We start from the raw sequence: 14441 nt of genomic DNA on the forward strand, positions 1-14441 counted from the left end.
TTTTTCTTGTTATTAAAATTGTTATTCTTTTCTCCTCTTATTTTGTTTCTAAAATCCATTGAAATCAAACTCATATACATATTGTATTATTGATTGTGTTACCATATTTCGATACTTACACGTGAAATTATTACATGTGTTATTGAATGTATTACAGACGGTGTACATATGTATAGGTCTTAATGTAATATCTGTTTTTACTTTTCTATATATTTGCTCCGAGAGGTCATATTTATATGACATGTGATCAAGGAAATGATACAGTTTAAAAAGCCGAAGAGGCTCTCTCAGTAGGTAAAGCGCCGAGCTACAAATTAAAGGACCTCAGGTTCGATCACCGACCCGCAAACATAACTTGTGTGAGGAGTAGTCACGAACTCCTTTCTACGATGGTTCTCTCCCACCTCTGATTTTAGTAGGGCATTTGTCGATTACTGGCATAGATATGTTCAACCAGCTTACCCGGGGAAAGTATGCGCTGGTTCACTGATCGCAGTGATATGATTGAAATACTATCGGCAAACATATCAAAAAGGACGGAGAAGAGAGCTGAATGACTATGAGGCTTAAAGTTTTATTTTAAAGAAAGCAGCAAGATCTAGTTAATTTTAAAGATAATAATACGGTTAACGTTTTTCGATTTGCAATTTCCTCAAAAATGCAACAGACACAGATTTGGAAAGAACTGAACAAATCCAAGACTGAGCCAATCAAACATTTGTACTTTCCTACGTTTTCTTTCCCTTTTTTATAAACCAACCCTATTTAAAATGCCTCAATTAACTATATTAAGGCGTATGACAATGAAACATATACATATACATAACTATATTAAATGTTTAGACAATTTCTTTGAATTGGATGCGACGATGCAAAATAGAGATTAACAAACGACATAAAGGGAAAGGTTACAATCATTCTTTGTTGTATGTAATAAAACGCTGATTAAACACAGACTTATAAATGAGTAAAAACGCGGAATACTCAATTAAGAAAAATCTTATTTAAATGTATTATCATATGACGTCATACAAACATAAAGCGCATTTTTTGAAAGATGATGAAATTACAATCAACAATAAAACTATTTTTTCATAATCCAAATTGTGCAAACACAATACACATAACATTGGTCATAAGTAATAAATATATAGATTTTAATTTATCTTAAGAATTCGAACATGTATTATGCTCTATAAGGCTGTTTATCGAATAAATTCCGACAATGATGAGTCCAATTAATAGTGGTTTAACAATTCAAAATTTCTATGTACAATATTGTAGTTTCATTGCTTTTAAAACCTAGTATATAATTGGGAAATAATCGTTTTTAAACAAACAACAAACACATCTGATTGTGTTTTTAGGACAGTTTAACGCCTGATACAACAAGGCATGTGAATATCTAAGCAGTATAGCCTTATCAACCATATTTTTCATTCGAAATGTGTCCAGAAAATGACCAAAAAATAAAGAAAATTCATGCAGTATCGCTGCTTTAGTGTATTTTACATATTGTAATAATTCCCATTTCACATATTGTAATAATCACTTTCTTGGACCCTTCGTGTCACATATCATCCCACTGCCCCCCCCCCCCCCTCCTGGTTGGCTCACATGCTCATGTCTCCAAAGTCTTTGTTCCAATCGAGATACTTATTCAGGGTCTTCGCCTCAACGCTGCTGCGAATCTTCTGTACGGAGACTTGGAAGTCAATCAGACTGATGGGCCGCACGCTCCCAAGTGGCACCTCCTTTACCTCTTGAAACGACATTCCTTAAGCGAAGTCAATGAAAGAATAAACTAAAGAAATAAAAATCACATTCATTTTTTAATAGAGCGCGTTAAAGAAGAAGCAAGATAAAGGATTAATCAATTTAATTTTCTCGAAGTTAACATAAAAACTTTATCAAGTTTGTAACAGTTAAGTATTTAAACATAGTAGCATTAGTTTTCATAAAATTACATGCAATATTAAAACATATCAGTGAATTAATATTTCATCACCCCATTGTGACAGCATGACTTTGCCAAATAGTTTATAGTTTAAACATATGTATCTCTAACGGAAAATACTTTGTTAGGATATATAGGCAGCTTTTACGCAAACTCACATGCAGTACAATTTTACATTAATTAATGTGCATCATTGTACAAGTCCATAAATTCTTAGACTTATACGATGCTGTACCATATTATATTGTATTGAAACTTTACAAAGTATTACTTTTATAAGAGACTAACTTAAGGAAAATAAAAGTCCCAACGTGTGATTTACAGATACTATAAACAAACTTTTTTTCTTAATGTTAGATTCAATAGAACATTGGAATTCAGATGTCTACTAATTTAAGTGTTTTACAGTGGATTTTTTGTTAATTGGATACAAGCTTAGTGTACCTTCTTCTAACAGGGCCGAGGGCAGCATCCTTGGCTAGACTGTTCAGATCACTGCCAGAGTACCCCTCAGTGAGTCTAAATAATATACAAACTGTCATTTTTCTGACTAGAGTTTTTAATTAAAAAGTAACTGTTACGGAATTGTGAAAAAAACATTATGCTTGTTTTAAATAAAATTTGTTTAGTTCTTATGTTGCACCACTCACTTAGTGTGTGCTGATGTTCTTGGATTGATAACTTCGAAAGTGTACGTTTATTTCTGCAATGCTAATGATGTTTGTACATTATTACTCAATTTAAATAAAATTAAGTTTAGGAAAATAAATGAATCTCAAATTGATACTTCATGTAATATAAAGGTAACACTTTATTGATAGTTGTAAAAACACAACAACATATATACATATTTAACTTAGATGTATGCATTTCTAAAGAAATGTGGTGATTTAGTATCAGAAAACTGACAATAATTTTGGGCATCGTTTTTGGATACCATATTTAGCGATAAAAGAAAACAATTATGGTCAATGCAAATAAAACTTTTTTTGAATTTTGGGCCCGATTGCACACGTCGTTATGACTTACTCAGCAAGCTTTTCGAGGTCCCTGTCTGACAGCGGGTTGTTGTGTTTGCCCAAGACATGTCTCAGAAGTTCGAGCCTCATCTCTGCATTTGGCATACTAACATACACACGCTTGCTGAAACGCCTGAAGGAGGAAAAAATATATTCTTAATAAGCTGTTTATGTCTCCAATTTTACTAATGTTCTATCATAAGTTCATTTAAGTATTGAGCTTGATTCCTAAATAATAATAATACAATGTAATGAACGCATTACGCCTTGATATACCATGATGGTAAAACAATGTTTTTGAGAAAAGATTGTTATAAAAAAAGGATACAAAACTAAAAAAAATTATGTATCTTCTGTTATGGTAAGGGTAAGCTAATGTTGCTCAAACCTAAGCACAGCATCATCAAGCTCCTAAGGTCTGTTGGTGGCCACCATTATAAGAACACGATCCTCGGAGGAATCTGCAACCTGTAAACAGGAGACTAACCAATCAATATGGGATGAAAGTTCACAGTAAACAGGGGACCAATACTTAAATACGGGTAGAAAGTTCACAGTGAGCAGAGAGCCAACACTTAAATACAGGGTGAAAGTTAACTGTTAGCAGGGGATCAGCATTTTAATATGGAGTGAAAGTAAACTGTTAGCAAGCGAGCAACAATTCAATATGGGGCAACAGTAAATTTAAAAAAACGAACCCACACGTCGGGTAAGAGTTACGGTACATTATATGAAGGGGACTCACACTCATATTAGATGAAAGTACATTGAAAGCAAATAACCAACATTTCAGTTTAAGATGAAATTACACCCTGAACGGGCCAATTCCTTAATGGGGTGAAAGTATACTATAAGCAGACTTGCATATAAAGTACACGTCAATATGAGATGAAAGTGCAATGTGAGCAAACGACCAATACAATAATATTTGGTGAAAAAATCCCTGAGAGCAATAGACCACTACTTCAATCTTGGTTGAAAATACGCTAAAAGCAAGGCGAACAAATTGTCTTTATGGGATGCAGTACACTATATGCAAGAAAGTAACCCTTCAATACGAGACGAAAGTATATTATAATTAGGGGAACAATACCTTACAGAATGTTGCACAAGTAAGCACCATTTTGAGATACACATTTATGTTTAAACATTTTCAATCCCACCAAAGTTGCAAACATGCAAATCCATAACTAATATAAATAGTAAAAAAAACGTAAATATTAAAACCGTTCTGCATCAAACTACCAACCCCATCAAACTGGAGTAGGAACTCAGTTTTGAGTCGTCTACTGGCATCATGCTCCCCCTGCTGACGCTCACTCAGGATGGAGTCAACCTCATCTGCATGCAAACTTAGCTTATATTAACTGATACATTGCTTTATTCACTCGTACATCCGCGAATTACACAGAATTATTATTTGCCTGTCTTTTTCCTTTATTTGTCCATTAAACATTATTTCATTCATTTAATATTAACATAACTAGCATATTATAACATTTAATAATTTATGAACATTTATCTTTACTAGACTTGCATACTTAATACAGCCTCAGATAGGATTACAAATGAATTTAGTGACTAAATTGTAAAAAAAATTAGGTTACCAATGCTTACTCTGCAACCAGTGTTTTCATTGACATACCCATGAAGACGACTAAGGGTTGAAGCTTCTTGGCGACAGCGAACATGGCTTTCACCAGATTCTCATCTTCACCATACTATTGAATATACAACAAGGGCTGTTTGTAAAACATGCATGCCCCCCATATGGGCTGGCAGTTGTAGTGGCAACCATTGTGTGAATACGTTTTTTGGCACTGTGACCTTGACCTTTGACCTAGTGACCTGAAAACCAATAGGGGTCATCTGCGAGCCATGATTAATGTACCTATGAAGTTTCATGATCCTAGGCGTAAGCTTTCTTGAGTTGTCATCCGGAAACCATTTCACTGTGTCAAGTCACCGTGACCTTGACCTTTGACCTAGTGACCTGAAAGTCAATAGGAGTCATCTGCGAGTCATGATCAATGTACCTATGAAGTTTCATCACCCTAGGCCTAAGCGTTCTTGAGTTATCATCCGGAAACAATTTTTCTAAGTTGAGTCACCGTGACCTTGACCTTTGACCAAGTGATCTGAAAATCAATAGGGGTCATCTGCGAGTCATTATCAATGTATCTATGAAGTTTCATGATCCTAGGCATAAGCGTTCTTGAGTTATCATCCAGAAACCATTTTACTATTTCGGGTCACCGTGACCTTGACCTTTGATCTAGTGACCTGAAAATCAATAGAGATCATCTGCGAGTCATGATCAATGTACCTATGAAGTTTCATGATCCTAGACATAAGCGTTCTTGAGTTATCATCCGGAAACCATTTTACTATTTCAGGTCACCGTGACCTTGACCTTTGACCTAGTGACCTGAAAATCAATAGGGGTCATCTGCGAGTCATGATCAATGTACCTATGAAGTTTCATGATCCTAGGCATAAGCGCTCTTGAGTTATCATCCGGAAACCATTGTACTATTTCGGATCACCGTGACCTTGACCTTTGACCTAGTGACCTCAAAATCAATATTAGTCATCTTCGAGTCATAATAAATGTACCTATGAAGTTTCGCGATCCTAGGCCTAAGCGTTCCTGAGTTATCATCCGGAAACCATCTGGTAGACGGACGGACCGACGGACATACGGACGGACCGACATGTACAAAACAATATACCCCCTCTTCTTCGAATGGGGGCATATAAATAATCATTTGGTTAACATGGGTACACATGAGGCGAACACATGTACGCAAATTGAGCACATGGGTAAAGAATAAGTAATTGGCTAATTTTAATCTTGAATTAAAATGTTTAATTTATGACGCAAGTTTATTCTGTTTACAAGTTGTCACTTTACCTTTCTTAAAAAAGATCACTGAGCGATGATAACTTTCTACTTTTTTATGATTGGTCGAATTGCTTACTCGAGCGCACGGGTTTTCGAAAAATAGTTCATACTTGTTTTTGTAAGCGTTGAACACATAGCGTTTAAAAATCAGACTTATCAGGGACAACACTTTGCACCTAGACTGGATTTTTCTCACAAAGGGTCTTTCTTTAAAAAAAAAACACACACACAATAAAAGCGGAAAGTGTTGTTCCTGATTAGTCTGTGCGGACTGCACAGACTAACACTACACACATGCATTAAACCCCTTTTTCACAGATTTAGGCTATATTATATACAGCTTGTCTAGAGGCAGGAATATTTTCATTTTAATTATAATGGAGACTGTGGATGAATAACACTCCTTAGCCCTTTACCACTTAGATACGTATTTTGACGCATGTGTAGACCCTTAGAAAGAAACATTTAATTAAAGACCTTTCTTACTAGATTCAAGTTTTTAAGATTTCGATTCCAACCCTTAGGTACTATTGAGCAGCAAACATCATAAAATCTGAACAGACTGCCAGTTTATGCTGGTTGCAAAAGCAATTTTCTCTTTGCTTCTTATGGGGGAAAGGGTAAATTATTGAAGTAATTTTGTAGTATATTAATGTAAGAAACATGATATCATTGCTTGTAATTATTTAGCTGCATCATTCCAAAATTGGAGCTTATATAAAAGTGTGACTATGGCAATTGAAGTTGGGACATGGGTCTTAAACATGTCACACAGACTCGATATTGTGAACTTTTTGTAAAGATATTTTAAATTTTCATGATGATTAGTGAATTTACAGTCTGGAAAAGCTGTATTATGCCTAATTTTGACTTTTGACAACTGAGTGTGACCTTGACCTTTGAACTCTAAATGAAACAGTTTTACACGCCATCTCCACATGGTGAACAAAGGTGGTTTGTAAAAACAATCCCAACAAATTTGACGGACAGACTTAGGTATGCACACAATACAAACAACCCCCAATTAACAGCTATTTAAAGCTGATGGCCAGTGGACTTGACAAAGAAGTGTTTGGCAAATTCATAATGTCACTGGTACACCCAGCAGTCTTATCTTCAATGTTTTCATTTTCAGGACTGACTATTGCAAAATGCTTTGCAAACATTAATAAATTAATTAATTTAATCAATATTGGTTATAGCTAACTGTTCTAAGATATTCACAAAATAACAATTATTTTCTTATTTTCATATTGAACAAACAGCTGCCGTAGGAAAAAACTGCAAAAAAACAAACACATACACAAAAATTAATACATATATCAGGACTAGCCTGTATGAATTGCATCTTCATGTTTAACAAACAAATATAAGGACATAAACACTGCCCCTCTAATGTGGACGGCTAGCAAATGACCCAGAATCAGAATGTTGACGCAATCGTCTCGTCGTGTCCCGGTTAGACGGCCTCAGCAGCTCTTAAATGTTTTGCACAGTCGGATCAATGGCTACCGAATTGTCCGCTCCACGAGGTATGATCATATCCGCATACTTCTTTGTCGGAAGACAGAATTCTTTAAATGCAGGTTTCGCGTGGCTGGTGTACATGTTCAATATCTGGTCCAGATCTCGGCCTCTTTCCTTCGTGTCACGCAGAACTCTGCGACTTAGCCTGGTATCTGGATCCGTGTCAACCAACAATTTCATGTGAAACATGTCCCTGAGTTCCGGGAAGTAGAACACGAGAGGACAACATCTGCATGCTACAATTTCTGTTTGCTGGGCAGCCTGGCGTTTAAAATATATTCATAGTTGGGGATTTCAACTGTTTTTCCTTCAGCGGCAAGTGTCATTGTTTGGATCATCTGTTGTAAGTCAAATGCATAAGGGTGATCAAAGTTGAAGGTACCCGCAGAAGCCATGTTTTTCTCCTCGGTGTTGAGATCTCTGTAAAACGGGTCCTGACTGATGATGACAACTTGTCGCTGTCTTGTCTCAACCTAGATTGGCCTAGTAACTGCATGATCTTAGAACAAACCGTAGATTTTCCCGAGGCAGTTCCACCAGCGACCCCGATGAGGAACGGTCTTGGAATCCTGTCTGCTCCATTGAACCGACCAAAATCGCTCACTGCAGCCATTTCCATAGGTTTGTTTTTCGTTTAGAAAAGGTCGAGGCCTTTAAGGTTTAATTTACTGTTAGTGAAATGTCAATGTCAAAAAGCAACAACTTAACAACCAATCACTTGGATCTGTAAGACTGCATAAGAAACTAACAGGGTCATATTACTTTTAATAAGTTTCTAGCCTGCATAGCATAAACAACAACAAAACAATAAACCTCAATTTTAGATAAATAACACAACCAGTGTTCACATTAGTTATAGCTTCGGCACAACATAATTTTATTGGTTGTAAAATCACAGTAAATAATAGCATCAATACAGAATTTATGAAGACAATGCTACATGATTATAATGATAAGACAGTGTGTGAATTGTTAAAGTATGGTTTTCCTATTGGTGTAGTAGAATTTAATGATGAATTAGAAAACATACTTCCAGTGTGGAAGTATTATAATCATAGAGGAGCTAATGAATATCTAGAAGCTATGTTAAATTATTTGTTGAAAGAAAAGAGTTACAATCCTGTGTTAGGTCCTTTCAAATCTAATCCTTTTAGTAGAAAGTTAAAAAAATCTCCCCGTTAAACTCTGTGACAAAAAAGGATGTCTCAGATAGAAGAATTATTTTAGACTAAAGTTTTCCTAAGGGTTCTGCCTTAGATGACTTTATTTACAAGTCAGAATATCTAGGGGAATCTATACATTTAGTGTTTCCAAAAATAGACGACATGTGTGAATTGATAAAAGCAAAGGGGAATGGTTGTTTGTTGTTTAAAAAGGATCTTAAACGGGCTTATAGAAAGATAAACATTTGTCCTGGTGATTATAATTCAGTGTCATTCATATACAAAAAGCACATATTTTGTGATACTGTTTTATCAATGGGATTAAGGTCATCAGCTTACATTTGTCAAAGAGAAACAAATGCTGTAGCATATGGATTACTTAAACTTGGTGTAATTGTTTTAAATTATTTAGATGATTTTGCAGGTGCTGAAAAAGTACAATATGCTGCGTTTGCTTATTTATGTGTAGAACATATTTTACAAAAATGTGGTTTGGAAGAATCTACAGATAAATCTGTAAAACCAACTACAAGAATGATTTTCTTAGGTGTTTTGTTTGATACTATAAAAATGACTATGGAAATATCGCCAGATAGGTTGATTGAAATATTGTTATAAGTGGAGAATTGATTAAGTAAGGAAGTCGCTTCGTTGAAAGAGATTCAACAATTACTAGGCAAGCCGAACTTTGTTTGAGCGTGTGTTAAAGCCAGCCGTATATGTATCAACAGACTATTGAACTGGCTTAGGGAGGTATATGCATTGAACTGTGAACATGATTGTCATGCAATACCAAGTGAAGTGAAGTTGGATTTAAAATGGTGGAAATCTTTTTTGCCATTATACAATGGTATTTCAGTAATTTCGGTTGAAGAATGGTCTTCTCCAGATGAAACCTTCTCGTGTGATTCTTGTTTAAGTGGTTGTGGAGGGTTCTTTCAAGGACATTATTTTCATGCAACTTTCCCCACATTCATACAAGAATTAGAATTACATATAAGTGCACTAGAAATGTTGACCATTGTAGTGTGTGTACATCTATGGCAAATGACATTTAAAAGTAAAAAAAAATGTAGTACAATGTGATAACATGGCTGTGTGTATTGCTTTAAATTCAGGAAAAGCAAAGTGTAAATTTATGCAAAATACTTGAGAGAAATTATATTTTGTGGCTTTAAATGAATTTGGATTAAGGCGGTACACATATATGGTGTTGATAACAGGATAGCAGATCATTAGTCTAGCTGACATTTAAATGAAAGTCAAAGACAGACATTTGAAGACATTACAAAAGAAACTACTTTGTATAATAGTGCTGTACAAGAAAAAGATATTACATTTATTAATCCTTGGTAGTGTTTTATGTTGTTTCAGACAGACATATGTCTCAACTTGGTGAGGACTTGAGAGCATCAAATAGACGAGCTTATGCTGAGGGATCCAGGAAAAGTTTGAAGATCCAGTGAGAATCATTTCTTTTGTTTTGCTATCATTTTGGGTTAGTTTTTCTTCCTGCATCAACCCTTACTTTACGATTATATGTACAGTTTCTTAGTAGATCATTTAAATCAGTTGATTCAATTCGTAATTATGTAAGTGGAGTTAGAACCATGCATCAAATCCTTGGGTTTTCTTTAGATAAAGTATAATAATTTCATACTGAATCTAACATTTAAAGGAGTTTCTAGAATGCTATGTCATCAAGTTAAACAACCCATATCTCCAGATCTTTTGATAAAAATGTATGCGGTACTAGATAATTCAGACATAAACTCATTAGTTTTCTGGTGTTTGTTTTCGCATATTTTCTATTAGCTAGAAAATCTAATTTGGTCCCAACAACATAACAAGACCTAAAAGATCCTAAATTCTTATTGAGGGGTGATGTGTCCATTGAGCAGCATAAGTTATTGGTTAAAATGAAATGGACTAAAACTATACAATTTGGACAACGTGTATTTACCAGTCCATTAGTAGTTGTTAAAAAATTCACCAGTGTGTCCTGTGGCAGCATTTAAGGATATGATAAGTAAAATTCCTGCTGGACCTGGATCTCCTCTATTTGTATTGAAGTCAGGAAAACCAGTCACATATAACATTTATTTAAAAAAGCTGCGTGAAATTTTATCAAAATGTGATGTAGATCCAAATTCTTATTCTACTCACTTTTTTAGAAGGGGCATGGCTTCCTTTGCATTTAGATTAAACGTATCCGCTGATAAAATTCAGCTTTTAGGTGACTGGTGTTCAGAAGCTTATAAGAAATATCTGTATATGTCGTTAGAAGATAAAGTTGAAATTGCTGAATTCATATCTGAACATATATAATAACATGTTGAATAATGTATATATGTAAATATTTTTTTCCCCACAGAAATCAGAATAGACTGATTCATTATGCAGTCATATAAAGGCAGTAGGTAAGAAAATGCATGTTGTCGTGTGATGCTTATATATGATCAGTTTTATATGTTGTCTGTCATTGTTGCTTTAGTTTGCACGCTTTATATTATTTCAGTAAATGAATGGACACGCTTATTATGTCGCTATTGCTTGATTGTGTTGCTTTTCTTGTATTGTTTGTTTGTGTGTGTGGCATTATGTTGGCTTTTGCATGAATATTCTATGAATTATTACATGTGACTTATAAATGTCTTAAATGAAATTGTATGTATGATCAAATTATCTATTTGATTTACATTACTTCTTGCTCGAATTGGAAATTCGATAATGATAGTATTTTAATTAATTTCGCTGTGTTACAAGAACAATAAAAATTTAACTATTATTGAATTTGTTATTCATTGTAGTTATTACTTTATATAATTTCTCACTGATGAAAACTTAAGGAAAGAAATTATGCTGTAAAAAATAATTACACATGGTTAAAACATACGTACAAATTGTGTAAACATGGGAATACACGGGGTAAACAAAGGCACACACCAACATTTTATGGTAAAACCTTCATTGCGAAGTCAACCGGAATTTGACAATTGATCGACAGTCACCATAAAACTCCCCATACAGTGCTCTTGAATGAAGAACTTAATAATGTCGGCAATATAATTGGAAGGGTTTATTTTAACTCCTATAAATGTTTTTTTTTTAAACAAAATGCTGTCTAGAACACATAAAAATGGAGATCAAACTGTTTCGTAATATTTGTCAACCTCTTGCAAGACGGTAATATAACATTTAAATATATGGGAACGAATTGAACGAAAACTCTGCTGATGGAGATTGATACATTGTAGTGTTATCGTACAATCGAATTTATTTGAGAAGCGATCATCTCGCAGTATTTTAAGGTAAAGTGACTTTTAAACCATTTTTAAGTGATCACTATTCTCTGGAGTTTAGCCTCGCTTGTACCTGTTATACAAATTAAACTAATTTGTATAGACAAGGGATAATAGATTAACCACCAACATTAAAATATGTATGCATATGCATTACTGTAGTTATTAAACACAAAATGCATTACGGAAACTGAAATTTGTGAAAATTTCTGATTATTTATTCACGATCGATACAAATTATTTTGATGGCATTCTTGTCACGTGATCCAAAAAAATGACTGCATAATTGTAAATTGCATGCAACATACTTGTATATTTTCATCATTAAGTTCAAATTATTTATTTATAACGTGACATAAATACGTCACGAGTCTGGTAATCTTTCAATACGAAGTGGAAAATAGAAAAATAGAACATATAAAAGCAACATTTTTAGTTATGGTAGCCAAGAGGTAAAACATAGGTACAGATGGGGTAAACGTAGGTACACATGGGGTTACATCACACATATATACATGGGGTAAACATGCATGCACTTGGGACAAACAAACGTACTTGTGAGGTAAAAACAATCTCACAGTCACACGTGGTAAATAAAGGAGAACATGGGTAAGTATTGGTGCTCATTTGGGTAAACTTATAGAAACATGATGTGAACATACGTAGACAGACGCATGGGGTGGACAAAGTTACATAAGGGGTAAAAATAGGTACACATGGGGTAACATGTTTACAAATAAACAATATGTAAACAAAGGTACTAACGGGGTCAACATGTGATACTCGGGGTCAACATAGTTACATTGACACAGGTGGATAACATATGTACATGTGGGGTACCCAGACTTACATAGACACATGCGGAAATACACGTTGAAACACATTTAAAAATCAATACCGTGAACGTATAATTCCATTTACGTATTAAGAATATAATATATTTAAAGAATAACAAGTAATGTGTCAGGAAACAGGTTCCCTGCAATACATGTTTATACAGACAAATCATATATGTATTTTAAATCGGAAAGAATACAAAGGGCAAAACCTGGTCGCAGTCAAAATTATTACTATCATATACACATTTCAGCTGTGAAAGTTGAGCAAAATCCTTGACGTAATTACAGAAGTTTAACTTACACAATTTTGGAACTAAATATATAGTGGAAAACGTACAAAGAACCATAATTATGCCAAAAACTCGTCGCAGCATAAATGCCTTTCTTTACGTTCATCTATTAGTAATGTCATTCAACTTTGTAAGTCTGAGTGAGATCCTACCAGTAGTTAAAGAGGAGATGAAAACACACAATTTTCGGACTTTACATTCAATACTGAAAACATGCAAAAACGGTCATCGTTCACCCAAAACTTCATTAAATATTGCTTTTTTATTGCGACTATGTACACATGTAGGTCATCCGATTGAGGAAGCATACGAAAGATTCGCCAAGTAGTTAAAGAGGAATTAAAACAGGCTAAAGTGTGGGACTATATTTTCTAGATTTGAAAAACAGACAAATGTAAATAATTCTACCAAAAATCGTCGCAGCCAAACTTCCTTTCTTTACGATCATCTACATATTGTGGTAATTAAATCCGGAAAGTTTTAGGGAGATCCACCCAATAATAAAAGACAAGTTCAAAACACAAACTTTGCGTAGGTTCGTAACGACGGACCGACAATTGCAATGCCTCCTTCTACGCGGTTAAGTATACACATTATTCTATGAATGACCATGTTAACAAGAGTTTCACAAATAGGAAACTCCAAAAACTACTTTAGCTCCATCAGTTGATAATAATTGACCTTTACATTGCGGTAAACATGGAAAACACACTCAAAATATAATTCTCTGAACTCAACAATGGGATAAACGAAAAACAAATAAAAACGGATTTAACTTCAATTTAAAGCTCTGCTCAAGTGCAATTTAAATTGTTTGTTTTCAGTATGACAATTAGAAAAAGCGCCAAATTAGTGATAGCGATCGTGATAAGTAACAACTGTCTCTTTTTTCAGCGTTGATATCTTGGTGAAATTACCCAAAACAAACGTATATGATATTACTTTTATGATACGTACCCACTTAGAGGTCAAACTTAAGGTACTGATGCTGAAGAACGTTGCACTGGACTCGTTTGCCACAGCCTTTGCCAGCATAGTTTTACCGTTTCCTGGGGGGTCCAAATAACAACATCCCCCGGGCAGGGGCTCTCAGGCCACTGAACAATTGAAATCAGCAAAATTAATCGGAATGTAATAAAGCCATGTGAGCACTTCTGAAGTCATTACGTTTTACATTTTTTACAACCTTGTGTTGTTGTATTTTTATAATTAAAACACATTTAAGGTGAAAGCCACCACAATCATCTTGAATAAGTAGTTTACATTATTGGATGCAATACAGGAATCCCCAACCGGTCTGGTCGGAAACCCATACAAATTAAAAATGTGCATTTTGCTCATTTTTCCCTTTATCTGTGACAATCATATTCTATATACATAAAGAGATAATATTTTTGGCAGACAGACGGGCGGATGGCTGAGAAAGGGAAAGGATAGTC

General features: G+C 34.5%; 1 protein-coding gene and 1 pseudogene across 1 annotated transcript in view; both read right to left on the minus strand.

Moving 5' to 3' along the window:
• Positions 1-988: 988 nt before the first annotated feature.
• The window catches only part of LOC127867835 (spastin-like), a 71304-nt gene continuing 57851 nt past the window's right edge, over positions 989-14441 (minus strand). Inside the window, exons 5-7 of the mRNA XM_052409323.1 lie at positions 2987-3109; positions 2402-2476; positions 989-1777 (exon numbers count right to left, since the gene is read on the minus strand). Coding sequence (XP_052265283.1) covers positions 1714-1777; positions 2402-2476; positions 2987-3109 — 262 coding nt within the window. The 3' untranslated portion in view covers positions 989-1713. The remainder of the gene's footprint in view (positions 1778-2401; positions 2477-2986; positions 3110-14441) is intronic.
• On the minus strand, positions 7274-9023 carry LOC127867834 (uridine-cytidine kinase 2-like; annotated as a pseudogene).

This window comes from Dreissena polymorpha, chromosome 2 (genome assembly GCF_020536995.1).
Source record: "Dreissena polymorpha isolate Duluth1 chromosome 2, UMN_Dpol_1.0, whole genome shotgun sequence".
Lineage (NCBI taxonomy): Eukaryota > Metazoa > Mollusca > Bivalvia > Myida > Dreissenidae > Dreissena > Dreissena polymorpha.